The sequence below is a fragment of the Halichoerus grypus genome, chromosome X (assembly GCF_964656455.1).
Source record: "Halichoerus grypus chromosome X, mHalGry1.hap1.1, whole genome shotgun sequence".
NCBI lineage: Eukaryota > Metazoa > Chordata > Mammalia > Carnivora > Phocidae > Halichoerus > Halichoerus grypus.
Genome location: NC_135727.1, coordinates 105,829,630 through 105,851,494, shown reverse-complemented (window position 1 = coordinate 105,851,494; position 21,865 = coordinate 105,829,630). Strand labels below are relative to the sequence as shown.

The 21,865-nt window shown below is 40.6% G+C and overlaps 1 protein-coding gene across 13 annotated transcripts in view; it reads right to left on the bottom strand.

Annotated features, from left to right (window-relative positions):
• Nucleotides 1-21,865, bottom strand: part of DMD (dystrophin) — a 2,185,421-nt gene that overhangs the window by 60,525 nt on the left and 2,103,031 nt on the right. For 7 of the 13 annotated variants that reach the window (XM_078064107.1, XM_078064109.1, XM_078064106.1 and 4 more), the window contains 4 exons: nucleotides 7,696-7,862; nucleotides 5,350-5,461; nucleotides 3,841-3,977; nucleotides 3,062-3,100 (listed from right to left, as the gene is read on the bottom strand). In XM_078064107.1, coding sequence (XP_077920233.1) covers nucleotides 3,062-3,100; nucleotides 3,841-3,977; nucleotides 5,350-5,461; nucleotides 7,696-7,862 — 455 coding nt within the window. The remainder of the gene's footprint in view (nucleotides 1-3,061; nucleotides 3,101-3,840; nucleotides 3,978-5,349; nucleotides 5,462-7,695; nucleotides 7,863-21,865) is intronic. The other 6 variants (XM_078064108.1, XM_078064110.1, XM_078064114.1 and 3 more) reach the window with 1 other exon arrangement.

The window sequence follows — 21,865 nt, the reverse complement described above, 5'->3', positions numbered from 1 at the left end:
GAAGACACGCAATCCTAAAATGATTACAACACAGTATAGCAAACAACTAGGGAACTGAGGTCTTCCTTGAGAGATAAATGTCTCATTTATGAAACCAGTGTTGTCTAGGTCAAGTGTCACTCTAATCCAATTTGTAATGAACTACAAAGACCTTTAAGCTGTCATGAGGAAACAAGGATGGCCACCCAATTTACTAGGCAGATCCAAAGATTTCCATGTGAATCTTCGCTCTAGTTTGGTAGAGTTCACATCATTTCTTAGAACCCTGGAATAGCGCATTAGAAAAATGCTAAGGTTTGTTTTAAAATATTCACTGCAGGTCAAAATAATTTAGTACTTGGATCATTTGGTTTATAAGCCCTATCTTCAGGAACAAACCAATTTTTCATTTACATACTTCTTTTTTTTTTCTCATTTACATACTGCTGATAAGCTAAAAGCCTACCAGGAAGAAAATGGTTAAGTGTTTTCCTTTCTAATGGTTGCTACCTTGGTAGTGTACAGAAGAAAGAAAACCTGAGACCTTTGAGCATAACTATACCAAGAAAACTAGGCATGTAAATCCAAAACACTTTAGTAAAATCTTATACAGAAAATATTATGCAGCACTTTAATTCTTAGCCTTGAGGATAATTCCATGTGATTTTTGTTATTAAGTAGCACCTAACACAGCATGCATAAGCACAAGAACTCCTAAAAAAAAAAAAAAAAAAGAAGAAGAAGTACCCTAAAGGAGGTACCTATTAGACCAGAAAATGAGCCAAAAGGGAGTACTGTTCAGAGAAGGAGCATTTAAAAAACCAAGAATAAGTAGAAAACCACTTAGTCCAGAAACAAAACTAAATGCAAAGCCTTCTGAAACACTTTTCCGAAAGATGGTAAGAACACTGTTCTCCCTTCCTACTTCCTACACACTAAACGATATACCCAGAAGGATTAGTCCTGTTATTATTAATGGCCAATTCCATCCCCACCCACCACCGGTTTCTCTTTTGTGAAAACTCCATTAATAAGTTTTCATCCGTTTAGGTTTCAAAGCAGAATAGCTCAAAGGATACTGTTTGTCTCATTTCTGGGCAAACAATATAAAAGGTTTAGGCTAGATTTAGTTTTTAAGAAAAATATGACAAATACAGGTAAATAAGGGTTTCCACTGAGGAAAAACAAAAGATCTGTATCTCAGTCAACGTTCAAATTCTGTGATCCACATGAGAATCTGTTAACATCAGAGGGAATTCTTGCAAAAATGAAGCCACCTCAGGACCTGGTTCTTCTGTCTAAATAGGAGAGCTCTGCAATATATTTTATAAATTATTTAAAATCCCCTGAGTAAAGACTTTAATAAAAATGCTGGTATTAAAGAAATAGGGACCATAGCCTGCTGGGTCTGGTTTTCTTCCTCAAAAGGATAATTTCCCACTATTTCTGAATAATTGAACAGACTTTTTATAAAAAGGCAAAGTGATTCTATGTTTTAGTTTCTAGAGGAAGATATTTTAATATAGGATGTTATTAATTTGATAGTTCTTCAAAGTTGAAGACAAACACCCTCTACTTAAAATAAGTGACATTAAACTCACTTGTCATGTTTTTTCTCATTAGTTGATGTATTCAATAAACTTTTTTTTTCCATTCAAGGAACTGTTATTTTTTGCTTATCATTTTGTGTTACCTCTATCCACGCACTTTTAAAGTTATTCTGTAGCACATTTGCCTTTCGGATATTTCAGCTGGCTAAAACTTACGCCAACACAGAATGAATCCATTCACTTAGGGAGGATTTCAGTCCATCAGTTTGTTTTGAAGTTTCTCATTTAGGAAAGGTTCAAACTTCTATAAATAAATAAACTACCTGGGGTTTTGGGAAAACAATTATCTACGAATAGCAAAAAACCAGAAGTGAATCTAAATAATTCCCCTTGATGAGTAAAAAAATCAGGTATAGGTACCATATCTCAAAATTAAGGGGCACAATAATGCAGCTTTAACAAAGAAAGGGACGCCTTACAATTCTTTTAGGCCAATAAAGACTTAAAATAAACCTCAATTAATAACTTGCATTTATCACTACAGGATTTTTAAAAAAGGATATACTTTAAATTAAATTACATGGTGGAGCAATAAAAGAGACCCAATAAAAATAGAGTTCTTCTAAATTGGTCATTTTCTTCTCTCTATAATAGAGCTGTCTGACTTTAAATATTTTAATAAAGTACGCTCTGAAATAACAAAACTTTGTTATAAAAACTCCACACAATGTAACTTTAAAACAATGCACGCTTTGTTTGCTAATATATAAATCACCGACTCTCCAGAGTTTTCTAATAACATTATAAACTCTAAGATAAACCAATTATCTGTTGGTATCTAATATTAGCATTATTAATATACACCAGTAGTGTATAGTATACTTTCCTTTCAGTTGTAAATGTATAACTATTTATGAGCTGAATATTTAGTTTGGAGAGGAGAGCAAAGTGAGTTTAGTTCAAAACTGAGAAACTCGTGTGTATATGTGTATGAAGATTAGTCCGGTAGCATGGTAAGAAGTACACACACCTGACTGAAATTATTCCATCAAACTCCACATCCTACTATAAAACAAATTCTGCTGATTTTTAATGGTCCACTTGTAACAGGCCCTAAAGAACAAACCATCATCCTTTTGAAAGTCCTGAAGTATTGAATCTCAAAAAATATGGCTCAAGAATGTTATTACGCAATCAGAGGAGCTTGTCATGGAAGAATACGTAAACATGTCTCTCAGGAACAGAACTAACAACCCATTCGTTTCTTTGATGACTGACTCCAGGCCAGGATGTCTGCTGGTTAAAACCTGACCAGGTAGGGACCTGGAAACCTCACTCTGATTCTCCCGCTCTGTGGTGGATGGCACTCTAAATGTTTTACTGCGGGAAGGAAAAAAATGAAATGAAGGAAGGGAAATTAATGTGTCCTTAAAAACCAAACCAAACCAAACCAACAGAACAAAAAAAAAAATTGTCAAATCAAGCAAGCAAATGTGTTGGTGGTAGCAGCCCCCTTCAGCAGAAGTACTCACGCAGAATCTACCGGCCAGAAGTTGATCAGAGTAACAGGACTGCAAAACAAAAAATGAGGTGGTGAAGAGAGACACAGGCAAACTCAGCCACTAAATAAATAAATAAATAAATAAATAAATAAATAAATAAAAATAAATAAATGAATTAATTAATTAAAAAAAATACTGAGAGGTCAAAATAAATAAAATCCAACCAATTAAGTATGAACCATGAAAGCAACAGCCAAACAAAGGTGGAGAGTGAGGTGAAAGAAAAACAAACAAGTGTGCGATTGCCATCCGTTATGGGAAACACGAGAGGGTTGCAGAGAGGTGGAGGTATCATCATTTTGATCATGAGAATCATTGCTACTTACTGTGACGAAACTTCCTGTGAGTGTCTTTTCTTTCAAGGAGATAAAAGCGACTAGGTATGACCACACAATCAGATACAAAAACACAGACGCCTAGTGATTTGTGAGGGAGGAAGACCGAAATGAAAGACTGGAATCACTCATTTGTAAACAGTCCCATATTTCTTATAAGGGAATTAGTAGCTGTCGTGTAGTTTCTTTCCCTGTGAGATCAGGTTTCACTTTGGAACAGGTAAGTGTCATGGGACAACTAACATGGGAAAATGGCAATTGACCATCAGCTTGTTTTTCTCTTTTCGGCTAAAGTAAATCTAAAGAAAGAAATAGGAGAGACTGTTTGCATTTGGGAGTGAAGGAGGGCATTCAGCTGAGAGGAGCTCAAATATATGTCAAATGAGAGACTGCTTTGCGCTCGCCACTACTCACGTTTCCATGTTGTCCCCCTCTAAGACCGTCTGCACTGGCAGGTAGCCCATTCGGGGATGCTTCGCAAAATACCTTTTGGTTCGAAATTTGTTTTTTAGTACCTTGGCAAAGTCACGAACATCTTCTCCCGATGTAGTCTGAAAGGGAAAGTGCACTGAGCTCAGACCTACAAAAGTACGATCTCAAGGTAAAAGAGTACTCACTCCAGTGCTCTGCTTCAGCGCACTTGTTCCGTAACTGAAGAGACAGTGGGGGTCAAGAGCCAAGTCTATGGACAAAAACCGGGCCGGGCATAGCAGTAACTAGTAGAGCTCACTTGGGCAAGTTATTTACCTCTCCAAGGCTCCGACCGCCTGTAAAATGGCTGCAGTAATATCTCAACAAGTTGTTATGGCGAAAAACAAGTGTAGCAACTACGAGGGCTACTCGATCAATGGGAGTTTGTAGAACTCTTAAGTTGACCTTAAGTTTGGCCACACTTTGCAGTATTTTAAAAACGATTCTGTCCACAGTGATGTCACGTTTCACCCACTGAGTATCATTCTGTTCACTGCGTGGCTCATTCTCCATCACTGAATGCCTTTGCAAGAGGAATCCAAGTGAGAGAGACAGCGAAAGACCTGGGTCATCGCTCTGATGACGGAAGAGAGAAAGAAGAGCATAAAAGTTCGAGAGCAGAGCTTCTCAAACTTTGCTGTGCATGGCACCCACCTGCAGATCTTGCGAAAATGCAGGGCGGATTTACGAAGTCAGGGGCGGGGCCTGAGCTTTTGCATTTCTAGTAAGCTCCCAGGTAATGTCAGGGCCACAGAGCGGGCACTGAATAGCAAGCAGCTAGTGTTTAAAGAACATCACATTTACACCCATGTGTGTCTGACCACCAAGTCTATGTCCTTTCCACGTCACCAGCGATTCTTTCAAAGTTCTATGAGCCAATGAACACTTCCCCAAAACAACATCTTGGGAGAAAGCTCCACCTCCTAATTATAGAGCCTTGGGCAAATTATTTAACCTTAAGACCGCAGAGTCCTCATCTGTAGGAAGGGGATAATAATAATACCTACTTCAGAGAGTAGTTTAAAAGGCAAAGGCACACGTATGCACATATATATGTATATATACATACACAAATAGTAAAAAAAATAAATAAATAAAAATAAAAGGCAAATGCCTAGCATGAGTTAAGCAAGACTGACTGAAAGCAATGGATAAGAGATTCAGAGGAACCCCACGTCACCCCCTACCCCAACACCCAGCACCGCCCCAAGGCCATGAAACGTCTCCACACAACTGCTAGGGCTGTGCAAAATCAACGTGAAAACGTCTTCTCGGCACCACCCCACGCACTAGGATCAAGTAAATCTGGAGCCTACAATGAGGAGCCACTTTAGCTGGGGAACATCCGGGGAACTCATAAACCCCAGCATCACACATCATCTGCAATACTGTGCAGAAGGGAAACTCCTTCCAGGCGAGCAAACTCTCACGCCAGGGAGGCATCTGACTTACCGGAGTGCAGTATTCCACCATGGGGTAGTGCATTTTATGGCCTTTTGCAACCCGACCAGAAAAAAAGCAACTTTGGCAGATGTCATAGTTAAAGTGCTTTAGACTCCTGTACCTGGTGAAAAACAAAAACAAACACATATGTATTTCTTCAAATCCAATTCCCAAAGAACGTTCTTTAGTAAACCTTCTTCCACACGGTCTTAATTCATGAAACAGAATGCAATGTTCATTAATCCCACAGGTAAGTGATTAACTTCCTCCATCTACATATCTCTGGTGCTTCTCCTTCAGTATCAAAACATTCTGGCAGGAAGGCTATCCTATAAACATATGGAAGGAGGGAAGAAAACTTCAGCTCTCATTTAAACTCCACGAGGAACCCTTTCAGATTAAGTAGGAAGATACTGGCAACCTTCCAGTCTTTTGAAGACCAAACGCAAGATTTTGAAAGAACTTCCAGGAGAGAGAGATGGATGCACTGCAGGCCCCCTACCCATTCTGGGGACAAACATTTTTCTGAAGCAATTATTTTCAAAACAATTTATCAAGAGGAAGCAATTTCACAAAATAAAGGCAAATGAAACAAGGACTCTCACTGAAAATGCATCTTGCTTTAATCACATTTTCTGATTGACTGGCATGATTCACCTCCAGGTAGTTACTTGGATGATCTCTTTTATGTCTCTCTCTTCAGAACCGCCCCCACCCCCCCCACCCCGCACCACCACATTACCCACAAATGATAAGTGAAGCCCCAAGAAAAGACAAACTGGGGCTGGCTGAAAGCAGCTGTAATCTGTAAGTACGAGGTGGTACGTCCGCCCCCATTCTCAGCAGACGCTATTATTTCCTATTCTCCCTGCCTTTTGCTTTCTCAGATAAGAATGCTAGCCAATTCAAATAAACATATTCCTTCTGCCACATATGGGGATGTGGGGAAAAAGCTACCTTTTTTAGATCCCAACCATCTTTTGAGAGGGGGAGGAAGAAAGAGAAGCGCCGCTTCCCAAAATAATCTAATTCGATAAGGGCAAAAGAATTAAAGGCAACAGCACTCTCAGATCCTCCAAAGCACCCCCCTTTCCTATTTTGTGAAACCTCCCCCTGCACATAAATCTCACTAGCTAGCCAGGGAAGCTGAGAGCAGAAAGGTAAGTGTTGGAACGCAGTCCCCTGTGGATTCCCCTCCCCATCTCCCCTGGCATCGTTTGTACGGGCCAGAAACCAGGAAGGAAGGAAAACCGGGTCCTTTGTGAGTACTGCCTACTCAGGGTTGTCCAGCTAGGCTTTAGAAACCTCTAAGCGTTTTTGCAAAAACCTCTTGGTCACAATATGAGGTACAGAAGGACAAACACCAGGGGTAAAAGAGGAGTGAATACAAAGCACATGAATGGTACGAAGTAGTTATTAGGAAGCAAAGAAATAAAACAAGTCTGAGCAGAACTAGAGAAAGAGTATTTACTTAGCTGTTAAGTGGATTCTGAACAGGCACAGACCATAGAGCTAGTTGACAACTGGACGGCTGAGTCATTGCTAGGGAAACCCAGTTGTTGATCCAGATGTTGAAATACAGCATCATTTCAAAATCTGCATTTGGGATTCTTGTTCAGTAAGATTCATTTAACAATATCCCCTCTCTCCCAAAACAGGTCACCGAGGCTGAAGATTTAAGAGCCAACTGTTTTCTGTGACATTTTTAAGAATATCAGAATAATAACCTGCTATGCTTCCTATCTCTTTCCCTTTTAAATTTATAAAGAACCTTTCCCTTTTTTTAGCTGCTTTGTGAAATTTTCATTTACTTGCATACTTTATATTCCCTTAGAAGTTCATTAGGATACTAGGCGAAGAGTGTAATCAGATTCACCAATCAAGAAGTACGTTCTGGGTTGCTTGAAACAATTCTTGTGAGTTCAGGGAGGAAAAGTGGGACAAAGTGAATAAGAAACTGAGCTACCATGACAGGTCTCCCCAAACAAAACCATCTCTTAGTCTTAGAACTGATTCCTAGACAATTTCTAGCAACAGAAAAAAAAAACCAACAACCCAAAGAGATGGTTAACACTGGCCCCGGGAAGGAGGCGGTGCCGTGAATCAGCATTCCCCTGCCGCAGAGGTATCTCTGAGGAGGCAGGTGGTCAGTCGGTCCTGCAGAGCTCCACAATGAAGGTGCAAAGGGCCACCTGCCTAATGAGTCAGAGCCACCAAACTAGCCCAGGGACCAGGGCAGTCACTTGTGAAAGGAACAAACTGACAGCAACTGGCACAGGAGATAAAAGATCAAGTCCGAAAAAGGTGAGAGACACGAAGGAAAAAAACCAATGCCATCTGGGGGGTTCCCGATACCTGAATCCGATGATGGGACACTCCTTGCAGATGTTGCACTTGGCTTGGTGCTTGGCAGTCTCCGCGGCAGCCACCCGGTGCAGGACGGGCAGCCACACCATGGACTGGGGCTCCAGTCGCATCCAGTCTAGGAAGAGGGCTGCTTCGATCTCAGGCTTATTATTAGCCTGTGCAGGACAAGAGGAAAAGCAAAAGGGGGGGGGGGCACGGGGCAAGAAGAGGAAGAAGGGGAGAAAGGAAAGGAGGCACACGTCAGTACAGACCAGACATTAAGAAATTCAGAACAGTGGTGGTGCGATGAGACCCACTTTTCACAGCCTGTTTCTGCCAATGCCCCCCTCGCGGCCACACGAGCCACCTACCCCCTAAGGCTTGGGTAACCTGCCATTACTCTGTTCGGCTGTATGACGAGAAAGCGAAGCAAAACCAACATGTGGAGAAAGGCGAGCAAAATACACACCTGCGCCTCGACACTCCCTTTAGCTCCAGTTTCGGAACTGGACTACGTAAGAGTGAGCCAGAAGTAAAATGCCGAGTGTTTATCGGTAACATTTCAAAGGAGGTTAAGGAAAAACCAACTCAGGAATTATTGATTCCTTGTTTTTTCCTAGACAATCTATTTCTCAGTGTTTCATGGAATCATAATGAAGAGGCTTTAAAAAACATTGGCTCCTGGAGCTTCATTTTACAGACGAGAAAACTGAGACACACATGAGACAGGTAGCTTTTCAAAGGCCATACAACAGACTAGGAGCTGAGATGCTCCTAGAGCCCAAATCTCCTGCTCTACTGCTGTTTACTCGTTAACCCTACAAGATGGCGTCTTAATTTTTTTGTGTTGTTAGATTGACCAATATATTGGCCACTTTTTTTTTTTTCATTGCTTCTTTCGTCTCACATTTTCCATCTGGGATCCTTTCTGCCTAAGTATATCCTTTAAAATGTTCTTGTGTCATGTTGGAGGAGAATTTCTCAGGTTTTGCTTGGTCTGAAAAATCTCCTTTTTAAATCCATATTCTTGACAGCTATCCGCATTGGGTATAGATTTTTAGACTGAAAGGGTTTCTTTTTTTCTTTTTTCTTTTTGGTTTTGTCTCTATTTTGTTTTAGCACACTGAATTATTATTTCACTTTTATTTTACTTTCTCTGTTGTTACTGTTAGGAATTGTCCTTGGTAAAGCGGACTATTGCTCCTTTGAAGGTAATCTGTCCTTTTTTCCTATCTTGTGTTTCTAGGGTTTATTTATACTTTTTTAGTATTCACTGGGCTTCTTGAATCTTTAGCGTCTCTGGTCAGCTCTGGAATCTTCTCAGTCATGATCTCAACAAATAATGCCTCGTCTCCATTTCCCCTCTGTTCTGCTTACAGAAATCTATTAGATAAACGTTAGACTCTCTCAACCTGGCCCATGTTGGTGTGCATAGGTCCTCCTTGTGCTTCATTTCTAACAATCCCTTCAATGTATTTCTCTCTTTGGTAGCGTCCAGTCTGCTGTTAAGCCCAAACAGTAAGTTTTAAATTTTGGTTATTGTACTTTTTAACATCTACAAGTTCTATTTGGTCATTTTTAAGGTCAGTTCTACAAAGTCTGTGGCTCCCTGCAGATATTTTTCAATCTTAGCTGTTATTTTTTTTTTAAACAGAGTAAACATGGTTTTCAAAACACCATCTATTGATTCCGAAGTATGAAATTACTATGGGTCTGCTCCTGCAGTCTGCTGTTTCTGCTGGTTCTCACTCACCTTGGGTTCTTGGGTGCTTAATTTTTTTTTTATTATGTACTACATTGACCTTAAAAAAAATCCTCTGGAGATACTTTGAGCCCTAAATGCAAGTGCTTTCTACAGAGAGGATGTTCATTTGCTTTTGCCAAGAACCAGAGAACACTGCCAATTCCAAGACCGATTGAAACTGAACATAGGGAGGGGTTATTTAGTATCAAACAAGTAATGAGTATCTACACTGCAAACCCATGTTGCTTCTCTTGGAATGTGGTTCGCTAATGACGAATCTATTCCTACACTGCAGAAAGGCAATAGGGCTTGGACCGAGAAGTCATTTGGCTTGCAAAGCTCTCCACTTCAGCACTAGTCCAGCCGTTACCCCTGACTATAAATTTAACAACATTATAATGAGGTATTTGACCTTGAATTTCCTAGCTGCAGAACGCTATCAATTCGAGGTACTGATCAAAAGCTTTTGCGGAGGAGCACTTTCCTCTGTGCAGAGTGCCTTCACAGAGGCACTCTGTGGAAAACTGGGGGGAAAAAATCATGGAACCTAAAGATGAAAGGGACCATGCAAGTGAACTCATCCTTTCGGAATGGCACCAACTCTTACGTGATGCCACTGTTTTCTGACAGCCACCATATAAACGTCAGCCGTACCAGGGAGCCAACATCCTTAATGGATGACCTTGAACGCCTGAGCAGAGGTACCCCTGTCGAAAGTGCTTCATCACACACAGCTGAAATCCAAGAGCAGAGCGGAGGCTGCAGAATCCAACCACCAAGAGTTCAAAGCCCAGCTCTGCCATTTACTGGCTGTGTGACCTTGGAGAAGTAAATTTACCTTTCTGGGTCTTACTTTTCCTCTGCCTTGAGATGGAACTATGAATAGCACCTGCCTCATAGGGTTGTTTTAAGATTTAAAGGAGTTAAATGAAAGGTGCGTGGAACGGTGTCTGGCACACATCAAGAGCCACACTCGTGTGTGCCACTGTCACCCTCACTGCTGTTGTCTGTCCCACCAGAAACCCAGAGGGTCTCAGGCTTTGTGGAGCCTTTTCAATATTTTACCTGAGCGGTCATGTCTGTCCCATGCCTCTTCATTCCTGTTCCTTTTATTTTATTTTTAAAGATTGTGTTTATTTATTTGAGACAGAAAGGGGGGAGGGGCAAGGGGGGGGGAGAGAGCGAGCGAGCGAGCGCAGACCCCACGCTGAGCGCAGAGCCCAACCAGGGGCTCGATCTCACAACCCTGAGATCATGACCTGAGCCGAAACCAAGAGTCAGACGCTCAACTGACTGAGCCACCCGGGGGCACTGCTCCCCCCCATTCCTTTTATTTCTCATAGGACATGCCCTGGTTTGCCACTGTCCTTTAGAAGACTACTCTCCAAATATGATGATCTGTTGGGAATGAATGGTACCTCCACTTGTCTGGACAGTAGGATTGGATGACTTTCTTTTGTTTTGTATTCTAAGCTCACACAGGGTTTCCACTCAAGTAAAATCTCTGGGTCAGTGCTTCCCAGTGCATCCAGCAGATCAGTCATCCAACAAAGTGCTTCATGAAAAGAAGATCAAATTAATTACGGAAACACTGCACACTCTATCTGCCTCTTAAAATGCTTAATGCGTGTTAACATATTAAAAGCTGAGAAGGTTGTTGGTAAAGAAACACGTTAAACTTTGTTTGACCTCAGAATTTCCCACACTAATTATTCAGTGATCCCAAGACCTTTATCTTCTTTTTTTTTAACTTTTCAGGCTTATGAACAGCACAAAATACTAATGCTGTGGTGGGTATAATGGGAAATGCTGTTCTTGGTGGTTTCCGGTGATTCCTCTACTCTCTGCTTGTTCATCTGGGATTGGTTTCTTTCACCTTCGTCAAGGATTTCCTGTTAGTCTGAGCCCAATGCACAAGTGCAGCAAACTCCTGCAGAATCCTGACTCTCGCAGCCAACAGACAAGCCGTTCTTCCCCACTTGGTGTAATTTTTACATTTTTAAAACTTACTTATTTTTAAACAATTTTTACATTTGAAAACATGTGTTCTGTCCTCATCAAAAAGTCCCTGGTGAAAGTATCAAGCAGGCCGAGGTCAAACAGGAGCCACACCGCGACACCATGCAGCTCAGCTCCACAGAAACCCAGCCTTCAGCCTTCTCTGGTCAAACTAGGCCTCTTGCCGGTTCTGTCACCGTGTAGGCTCCTGCACGCGTTTCTCTATCTTGTACACAAAGACACAATGATAGATTGTGTCAAAGGAACTACAAGTTTCAGCTACAATATGTCCTATGACAATCTCCTGCCCCATTGGTCTAGAAACCAACTTTATCAAAATAACCCTTTCTAGCGAGGAGACAAGCCAGCACAGAAAGACAGTAAACTGAAAAACATTACTAAGTCATTCCTATTTGAAACATGGATTTACTGTCGCTTCATCTGAACCTATATATATATTTTTCTGACTGAGGCTGAAATGAGAGTTTGTTTAATGATGAATTAATAGATACACTGTAAAAATTCAGGCTTAATACAGGAAGTGTGGTAAGAATAGAAAGCTTCTAATCATTCCAGAAGATGGAAAATAAAAATCCGACCATGAGTCAGCAACAAATGTAGGTGGAGAAACATAAAAAAGAAAAAAAGCAACGCCATGACTATGATGTGTAACTGAAGGCAAGCGGGGAGAGTGTGAGGAAATGGTCTCATGACCCTCAGCACTGTTCAAACCCGCCTTAGAAAACGTGGTCGAGTTCTGGGGACTACAGCTGACCCAGAATTCAGAGAAGGCTTGGCAGAAAGGCATAAGGATAATTAAAGGGTTTGAAAGACCTATGAGAACAGTTTAAGGGAATTGGGATTATTTAGCCATGAACAAAAAAAGAGAACGAGCAAGAAAGAGTGGCTGAAGGGGCAATTTAATAACAGTTTTCAATTATGTGAATGGCTCTTGCATTGGGGCCTGTGACCAGCTGTTCGATCCCTCCACTGAGGACAGAACAAGAAGGAACAGGCTTAAGCAGCATGAAGAATTTAGGCTGTAACTCATACAGAATTTCCTGATGCAGAAAGTTGTTAAAGCATTAGGGTGAATTACCCAGGGAAGCTAGAGAATGTTCTCCTCTTTCAAAATACTATAGATTCTCTTGTGTTTAAAGGTTGGAAATTCTCAAGGTTCTTCCTCGCTCCTAGGATGTAAAATCTATCATTTTGGCTCTTTTAAAACTGCTCACCGATGCCAACTGACAGCACTGAAGACAAGATATGGGGATCCACATGCTCTTTCTGTGTCGATCTTTCATTTTTACTACAAACCATTCTGTATCCTAGTGGTATATTCCCTCTCCTTTTGTCTGGCAATAAAGAAGAAAAGAATTAAAAGCCAGGCAAGCTTCTATAAAGAGCTAAGAGTACTAAAACTAAAACCCAGCTAAAATGACATTTTGGCCACTCTAGAAGACATAAATAAGGACAGACTAGCATAGGAGGAAGCTGTTGAGGACAAAAGACAGGGACGATGGCAGTGAATGGACATCATCCTTTTAGGTGCCATTATTTGTTGACCAATGGAAAGGCCTCAGATGGTTTCTCTCGGTATCAAGGATGACCTTGCCCTCTCCCCTAAACACCACTGTCAAACCATCTAAGCAAAAACTCTTGGAACAGGCCATTTGGCCCCGGGTTTTGTCTTGTTTTGGTTTCTGGTTTTTTTGCCAAGACTCTTTTTGCCTTCTCCATGGCAGGCGTAGACAAAGAGCAAAGACATCCCAGCTCCTTGCATTGCGAGAGTTGCAGTTCGGAAGGACCTTGGGAGCCCACCCCGTCTCTGTTGGGCTTCACGCATCAGCAACTGTCCACAGCTGGGAGGCCAGGGAAGGAAGCCGTCATCAGGACTGCTGCTCCGTCACAGCAGGTGGCAGGTGAGGCCAGACACAAGTGCCATGTTAACAAGGCCCGCAAACAGTGACAGGAATCCCAGTATCTGGATGTTCTAGCCAAAAGATGTCATTACCAAAATAATCATTTCAAAAGGCATGACATGCCAAGTTTGGAGTTGGGGGATTTGCCCAGGGTTCAGAATTACTTTTGGGTTTCTTTCACGTTATGCTTCCCATAAACCCTGAGGCACTAAAGGACCAGGCCCCAAATGGCTGCCAGGGAGTTAACGTGAACACTCATTTTTCCGTAAGGATTACAGTATCCATTCGTGGCTACAGACGAAATGCAATGGGAAGATTTCTGAGCAAGCCCCACACCCCAGTTGCCATCAACACATACATTGTATTTTTAAGAGAAGGCAATTAAGCATCTCAACTTTGAAGTTTCTGAAAAATCATGTCAATGCTTAATCAACTGGGAAAAAGAACCATATAAAGTAAACGTTATGCAAGAGACTGTACCCGGTAGTTCTCAGATGATAAAAAACGAACTAACCACCAAAAAAAAAAAAAAAAAAAGAAAATACTTGCCCAAACCTAAAGACAGGAACTAGGTTTCCATCCCCCCTGCCACCCGCCAGTAAAAGTTTGCGGAACTGAACGAAGAGACAGGGATTAAGCTGCAGTGTGATCACAATAAATAAAAGGAAGGATTAGAGTATCTGAATGAGGTTAGAATTTTTAAAAAACTGCCGAGTCATCCTGAAAGAGCAACAAAATTAAACCTAGAAGGGTTGGCTAAGGAGAAAACAAAATAAGTAATTCTCAAACTGTCTCAAGTTTACTTTTAAAAATTTCCTCAAGTAAATGTCTGTCTGTCTGTTATTATATCATACACCAAATAATCCATTCCATTACAATGGATACTGTAATCCTTATGGAAAAATGAGTGTTCACGTTAACTCCCTGGCAGCCATTTGGGGCCTGGTCCTTTAGTACCTCAGGGTTTATGGGAAGCATAACGTGAAAGAAACCCAAAAGTAATTCTGAACCCTGGGCAAATCCCCCAACTCCAACTCATTTGCTGGTTGTCACAACTGGAGGGAGGGATGTTACCTGTGTCTACTACATAGACACCAGGATCCTGCTAAATATCCGACAATGCACAAGACAGCCCCCTCCAACTAAGAATTATCTGGGCCCAAGTGTCCGTAGTGCCAAGATTGAGAAACCCCGGCCTAATGTTCACGTCTCACATTACCATGGTTCATTTGTCAAAATTCAGAAACCAACATGGAGACAATAGCTATCCTCTACAACACAGAAACGGAGAAGCCATGATAGGCCTGTTCCACTATTAATTGGGAGATAAAAGCCACATTGGTTAATAGATCATGAAGAGAGGAAAGAAAAAGGACCAAGAAAAAAAAAAAAAAAAAACCCGAGCTAGAGGTCACAAGGGAACCTGCTTAAATCGTGGACTCGGATTTGAAATCAAGCTGCTTCTCAAGTAGACAACCCTGTGCAGTGTATTCCAGGATGAACAGTAGCAGAAATGTATTTAATCATGGCAAATAATTATCCCAATCAACTAGGATATGAGAGAGTGTGTGTGTGTGCACGTTTGCATGCAGGTAGGTTGTCATTTCATTTAACAGAGTATTATACATGTAATTATATATATATGTTTATATATTTATTATAAGTTTTTATGTAATATTTATTATATATATAATTATAGAAATAATTAAATATATAAATGTTGAATACATTCATATGCATGAATAGAATTTCTGAACAGTCTTACTGACAGAAAAAGGTAAATTTATGGAAAAAACCAGGACAAACCAGGGATATTTTTGGGTAAAAGTTTCATCTCTCCTTCCTGGCCATTTTCATTTGCTGTTCCATTAGTAAAATGTCCCCTTCATAAATCCAAATCACCATTTCAGTATCGCTACCGCTGTTAACAGATAAAAGCATTAATAACTCACGACCCAACTTTTCTGGTCCTGATTATGAAAAGCTTGTGTTTGGAAAGATTTGCTAAATTTAAACTGATCAAAACTGTTTTGTGAATTAGTGTGTACACAAAACCTTTAAAGCTACAAGGAGAATGGCTAGCCATGGTCAGATGGTATAGGACAGGCAGTTCCTGGCTGTTCCCAGAGCTGTTATTACAATTTCTTTAACAACCTCTAAATCTACCAAGGGCATCAGTGGAATATTTTACATAAGAGAGAAGTCTGCACTAGCAACGAACACAAAAGGAGGAACAAGAACAAGTTGTAAAGAATATTAATGACTCTTCTTCCAAACAATCCCAATTTTTATGAAAATCAAATGACTGATAAAAAAGTCTCCTATAAAACTATATAAAACTTGCATGTAACAAATAAAACAGAAGGAAGGTGGCATTTTGAACCTCTTAGACACAAGAGACTCATGCTTTACATTTGAGCTGCTGAGCAGATTATAGTCAGGGATACAAGGGATCACTTATGAGAGCTTCCACACAAGTTTGGTTCACATCTTGCTCTTAGTCTATGCTACTTCTATTCAGAGAACAGTGGGTCTCACATGAAGGGCCACACTGTATGTACAAGACTCTTTCCTGTATCTTCTGTCTCTGTTACAAGAGTCATTACCCAGAAGACCAGGTAATCTTTGCTGATAATGACCAAGCTTTGAAATGAGTACAGTAATCCATTTCCTGTTCTGCCTTTTCCATTTATAACATTTAGCCTCTAATCAAAAAGGGATACATGCACCCCAATGTTTATAGCAGCATTATTCACAATAGCCAAATTATGGAAACAGCCCAAGTATCCATCCAGTGGTGAATGGATAAAAGATGTGGTATATAGGGGTGCCTGGGTGGTGTAGTCAGTTGAGCATCTGAGACTTGGTTTCAACTCAGGTCATGACTTCAGGGTCATGGGATCGAGCCTTGCATCAGGCTCCACGATCAGCACGGAGTCTGCTTGAGACTCTCTCTCCTCTCCCTCTACCCCTCCTGCTCGTGCTCTCAATCTCTAAAATAAATAAATCTTTTTTTTTTAAAAAAAAGACGATGTGGTATAAATATACAATGGAATATTACTCAGCCATAAAAAACAATGAAGTCTTGCCATCTGCAACCACATGGATGGAGCTGGAGAGTATACTGCTGAGTGAAATAAGTCAGTCAGAGAAAGACAAATACCATATGATTTCACTCATATGTGGAATTTAAGAAATAAAACAGACAAGCAAAGGTTAAAAAGACAGTGCAAGCAAGTGAGCAAGCAAGCCACACCAAGAAACAGACTCTTAACTATAAAGAACAAACGGATGGTTACCAGAGGGGAGAGGGATTGGGGGGGTGGTGGTGAGTGAAACAGGTGAAGGGGATTAAGGAGGGCACTTGTCGTGATGAGCACTGGGTATTGTAAAAATGTTTAATCACTACACTGTACACCTGAAAGTAATATAACACTATGTTAACTATACTGGAATTAAAATTTTAAAAAATAGGAGGAAAAAAAGAACAAATTGTGGAATACCCATACGATGTAATACTGTTTAGTAATTAAAAAAAGAATGAAGCATGGATATAGACAATATAAATAAACCTCAGTTATACTGAGTAAAAGCCAGGAAAAATGGGTATATCCTATAAAATTCCATTTGCATAGAATTACAGACTATGCAAAATAATCCATAGTGACAGAAAGCAGGTAAGTTGTCATCTAGAGATGGGGATGGTGGCAGGGCACCTGGGAGGACCTGGAACGATTACCAAGTGGCCTAAAAACACTTTTTGTGTGATAGATATGCTCATTTTGATTGCCGCGATGGATTCATCACGTGAACACATGTCAAAATTTATCAAATTGCACACTTTAAAAATAAGAAGTTTAAAAATGAACAATTCATTAATAGAGAAGATACGAGAAATAAAAAAAAAAAAACTTGGGGACATGTAGCTCCTGATATAATACGTTTAACTATGTTACAGATGAAGAAAGGCTCAAAGAAGTTAAGGAAACAGCTCAAGATGATCTATTATTTTAATACTTCAATATGTACACATAAAGTAGGCTTAAAAAGTAAAGACAGGAATGATTTCTGAGGAGAACAGACAGGCTGATCTCTGAAATCTTTGGAATCTTTAACCTGTCTGAGAGTTCTAGAGGCTCTGATATCTAAGTAAGGCCTACCTGAAACAATGCCCAGCTACTAAATCTTCAACATAATTCTATACTCATCTACTGACAGCTGTATGAAAGTACAAAAATCACTGTGATAAACACATACTCCTATCTTTCGATCACCTCCTTTGCCCCTTCTTTTCGGTAATGTGTATCCTTCCTCCTTCCATTACATGCTATGGCATGTATAAGCTATAAGGACTAACAGGTTCGGGTCGATCTATACTGAAGTAGCATAAAAGGAAAAGAAGAAACAGAAAAGCCTATGAGCATCTCATTCTTCATGAGCACATAGCTCATGTTACATGCTTTGGTTAACTTGTCACTCCTATAAAAGAGCTGGCTGACACAGAAATGTATGTATGTATGTATGTATGTATGTATTTATAAAGATTTTACTTATGTGCTTGAGAGAGAGAGAGAGAGAGAGAGAGAGAATGAGCAGTGGGGAGGGGCAGAGGGAGAAGGAGAAGCAGACTCCCCACTGAGCAGGAAGCCCAACGCTGGATTCAATCCCAGAACCCTGAGGTCATCGCCTGAGCCGAAAGCAGACACTTAACCCACTGAGCCACCCAGGTGCCCCCTGAAATGTATTTATTAAATGTATGTTTACATTGCTATGGAGGAAAAGGACCATCTGTACATTGGCATTTTAGGTAACACCATGGCAAAAAGCGTATCCAAAGGCAGCTCAGTCAGGAGAAGTCTCTTCTCTTGTACATTCAACATCACTTTGGATGTCAGTGGTGATACTCAAAAACAGCAAGGGGAGAAGTGGAAACTCTTCTTTACAGAAGAAACCCAGCTACTACGTACGGAAAGGTAGAATCAGAAAATCTCTGGCAACCACCAATGTAATCTTTGAATTAGAAAAGCATCATCAGGGGAGGCTAAAATTATAGGGTGAAAGGTAGTTAAGGAATAGGATATCCATAGAGTCTCAAAATATCACACAAATGACTTCCTAATGACAAAGGGAAAAGGACACTTTTACAAAGGAAATATCTGGCAGACACTGTCTTAACATACTTAGCATTATCAGTGAAAAACAAGGTGTTATTTTGTCCCGCCAGATGCGACATCGTGAGGAGACAACATCATCTCTGTTGTCTTCTGGCCAAAAAATTTTAACCTGAATCTAATCAGGAGGAAATAACTAGAAAAATCCCGAATATAGGACATTCTTCAAGAGAAGTGGCCTGAGCTCTTCAAAAATGTCAGGGTCATGAATGAGGAAAAAAAAATGTGAGGGGACTGTTCAGATTCAGTGAAAGTACAGAGACATGACAAGCAAATCCAAGACAAAAACCTTGACTAGATCCTAGAAGGAAAGAGCCACCCATAAGGAACATTCTAGGGCAATGGGGAAATTTCAGTGCGGACTGCATGACAGATGATGTTACTGCATCAACGTAAAATCTGTGTGATGGTAGCTTTGCAGTTCTGGAGGAGGAAGTCCTTTAAAAAAAAAAAAAACGTGTGGTGAAGCGTTTAGGGGTTTATGTTTGATGTTGTGATGTCCTTTGACTTTTAAATAGTAAAGGGAAAAACCACGCTTGTGTGTGTATTCAAATACACGTACCTACACGGAGTGAGTGGGAGGAAGGGGAATGTTCGTGGGATAAAATGCTCACCAAAGGCTGTATGTATGAGATGTATGGCTGCTCACTACGCTAGCCTTTCCTTTCTTTTTATGCTTGAAATTTTTCCAAAATAAAATGCTGGTTGGAAACCGCGGTTTCTTCCAAATCACCCCTTCACGGGGGAGGGCAAGGCAGGTGGGAGGGTAAGAGTAACTGTGCCTTTTTTTTTTTTAAGATTTTATTTATTTGACAGAGAGAGAGAGCGCGCACATGCGCTCCCGCGCACAAGCAGGGGGAGGGGCAGAGGGAGAAGCAGGCTCCCCGCTGAGCTGGGAGCCCACCGTGGGGCTCAATCCCAGGACTCTGGGATCATGACCTGAGCCGAAGGCAGACACCCATTGGTCGGAGCCATCCAGGTGCCAAAGAGTGACTTTAATAATTGTTAAAGGGTGGGGGGAGATGGCATTAATGTCACTGGTATAAAACGTGAAAAGCTCTTCAGGATTACTTTTCTCAAAGAATACAAACCTAACACCAAACTGACTTCCTCTCTGTTCTCTTAGCTACACTGTGCCTAAAACATCCTCTCATACTCTGCCTAGATGTGCTTTTCCAAGGTATTTGTGAATTTTCAGCATAAAAAAGTTTAAAAATCCCCACATTCACAGACATTTTTCATGTTTGAAATAAAGATGGAGAGGTCAAGAGTTGTATTTGTGAGACAAGAAGAAGTAAAAGGCTTCCTGTAACTGCTGTCTTGGGTAGAAATCAAGTATTTTATTTAAAGTTCTGAAGATAATGAGCAGGTTGGAGGCCAGCAGTCACTGTTCTAAAATATTAATCAGGACTCTGAATTACCCATTAAAGATAAAATCAGCCCAAACAATAACACACGGTGATTATCCACTCTTCATTTACATGTTCAAGGACAACTGTCCTGACCTCAGGCTCTCCACTCCACCTGACTAGTAAACCAATTAACACCATGGCTCCAGGGAACGTAAGCAAATTTTTAAATCTATGCAAATCCATAAGTATGCTCCACATTAATTTATGCTAGAGAGTTCTTACTTAACAGAAAAGTTTCACACATACATATATCACAGAATATACTTTCTCAAGTATGTATCAGGACATGTTTGGCTAAAGTTCAAGATATAATGTTAACTCTTCATTTGAAATCCAGTTTAGGGAAAGGCAAAACCATAGGAACAGAAAACAGAGTAATGGTTTCCAGAAACTGGGAGCAGGCGGGATGACAACAAAGGAAGAGGGAATTTTAGGGGTGATGGAAATGTTCTGTGTCTTGACTGGAGTGATGGTGAAACAATGCATTTGTCTAAACTCATAGAACTGACCACCGGAATAAATTTAACTGCATGGTTCTTTTTTTAAAATGTAGCTTTGAAAAAAGATAGAAAAGATTTTAAAACTATTTTATCAGGGGCGCCTGGGTGGCTCAGTCAGTTAAAAGTCCGACTCTTGATTTTGGCTCAGTTCGTGATCTCAGGGTCGTGAGACTGAGCCCTGCATCAGGCTCTGTGCTGGACATGGAGCCTGCTTAAGATTCTTTCTCTCTGCCACCTGCCTCTAAAAAAATAAATAATATTTTATCAAATGCCAAAAAAAGAACCCAACCGCAAACAAAAAACCTCTAGCTGTTAGAGAATCAAGATACGCTAAGGACCCTGGATAAACAGATAAGGACACCACAGGAGGAAATACTACACTATCCCTCATCTTAAATAACCTTGTAGAAAGAACCTTCCATTAAAAATTCAATTTATAAGCCAGTGACAAACAAGGAAAAAAGAAAATGGCAATACTGAACTCATGTTTCCTTGTTTCCATGAGTTTTTTGGGTAAGTTTCAATGTGAATTAGAATTAATGGTGAACTGATGAAATCTAGAATATTCTTCCAACTGAACGCATGGCTCTCAAAAAAATTTGTTTTCATTAGCACCTCTGACTCAACTCTTGTGGGAAGGGAAGGGAAAGACGGAAGGAGGGAGAAAGGAAGGCAGGGAGGAAGGAAGGACGGGGGAAATTTGGTCATAACAATGAAGTACTACTTTAGACATTTGAGCAAAGAGGGATGCCCGGGTGGCTCAGTCAGTTGAGTGTCTGACTTTGGCTCAGGTCATGATCTCAACAGTTGCCTTTAGCTTTGGGACCGAGCCCTGTGTAGGGCTAGGTGCTGAGCGGGGAGTCTGCTTCTCCCTCTCCCTCTGCCCCACCCCAACTGGTGAGCTCTCTCTCTGTCTCAAGTAAGTAAATAAAATCTTTTTTTAAAAAAAAGAATGTTGAGCCTGTGTAGGGCCCTGTGTAGGGCTAGGTGCTGAGCGGGGAGTTTGCTTCTCCCTCTCCCTCTGCCCCCACCCCAGCTGGTGCTCTCTCTCTGTCTCAAGTAAGTAAATAAAATCTTTTTTTTAAAAAAATGTTGAGCAAAAGGACACCAATTATCTTCTTTAGCAGTTTAAGTGTATGAATGAAATAGGTTTCAACTACAACACAAACCTACCCTCAAATACTGAAGAAAATAACCATCACCCCACACTGAGAAGTTAACCACACAAACCACAACAAATTAAATGGATAACTATGAAGCTAAACCCACCATAGCTGGTAATTAAAAAAACCTAGCAATTGAGAAGCAAGAGTCAACTCAAGACAATATTGATAATACTCTGAGATAAAAGGTCCTTCCTGAAAATCTGCAGGAATTCTGTCCATAAGCAGGCCCAATAGCACAGTGAAACTACCTCTATGCATACCTAATT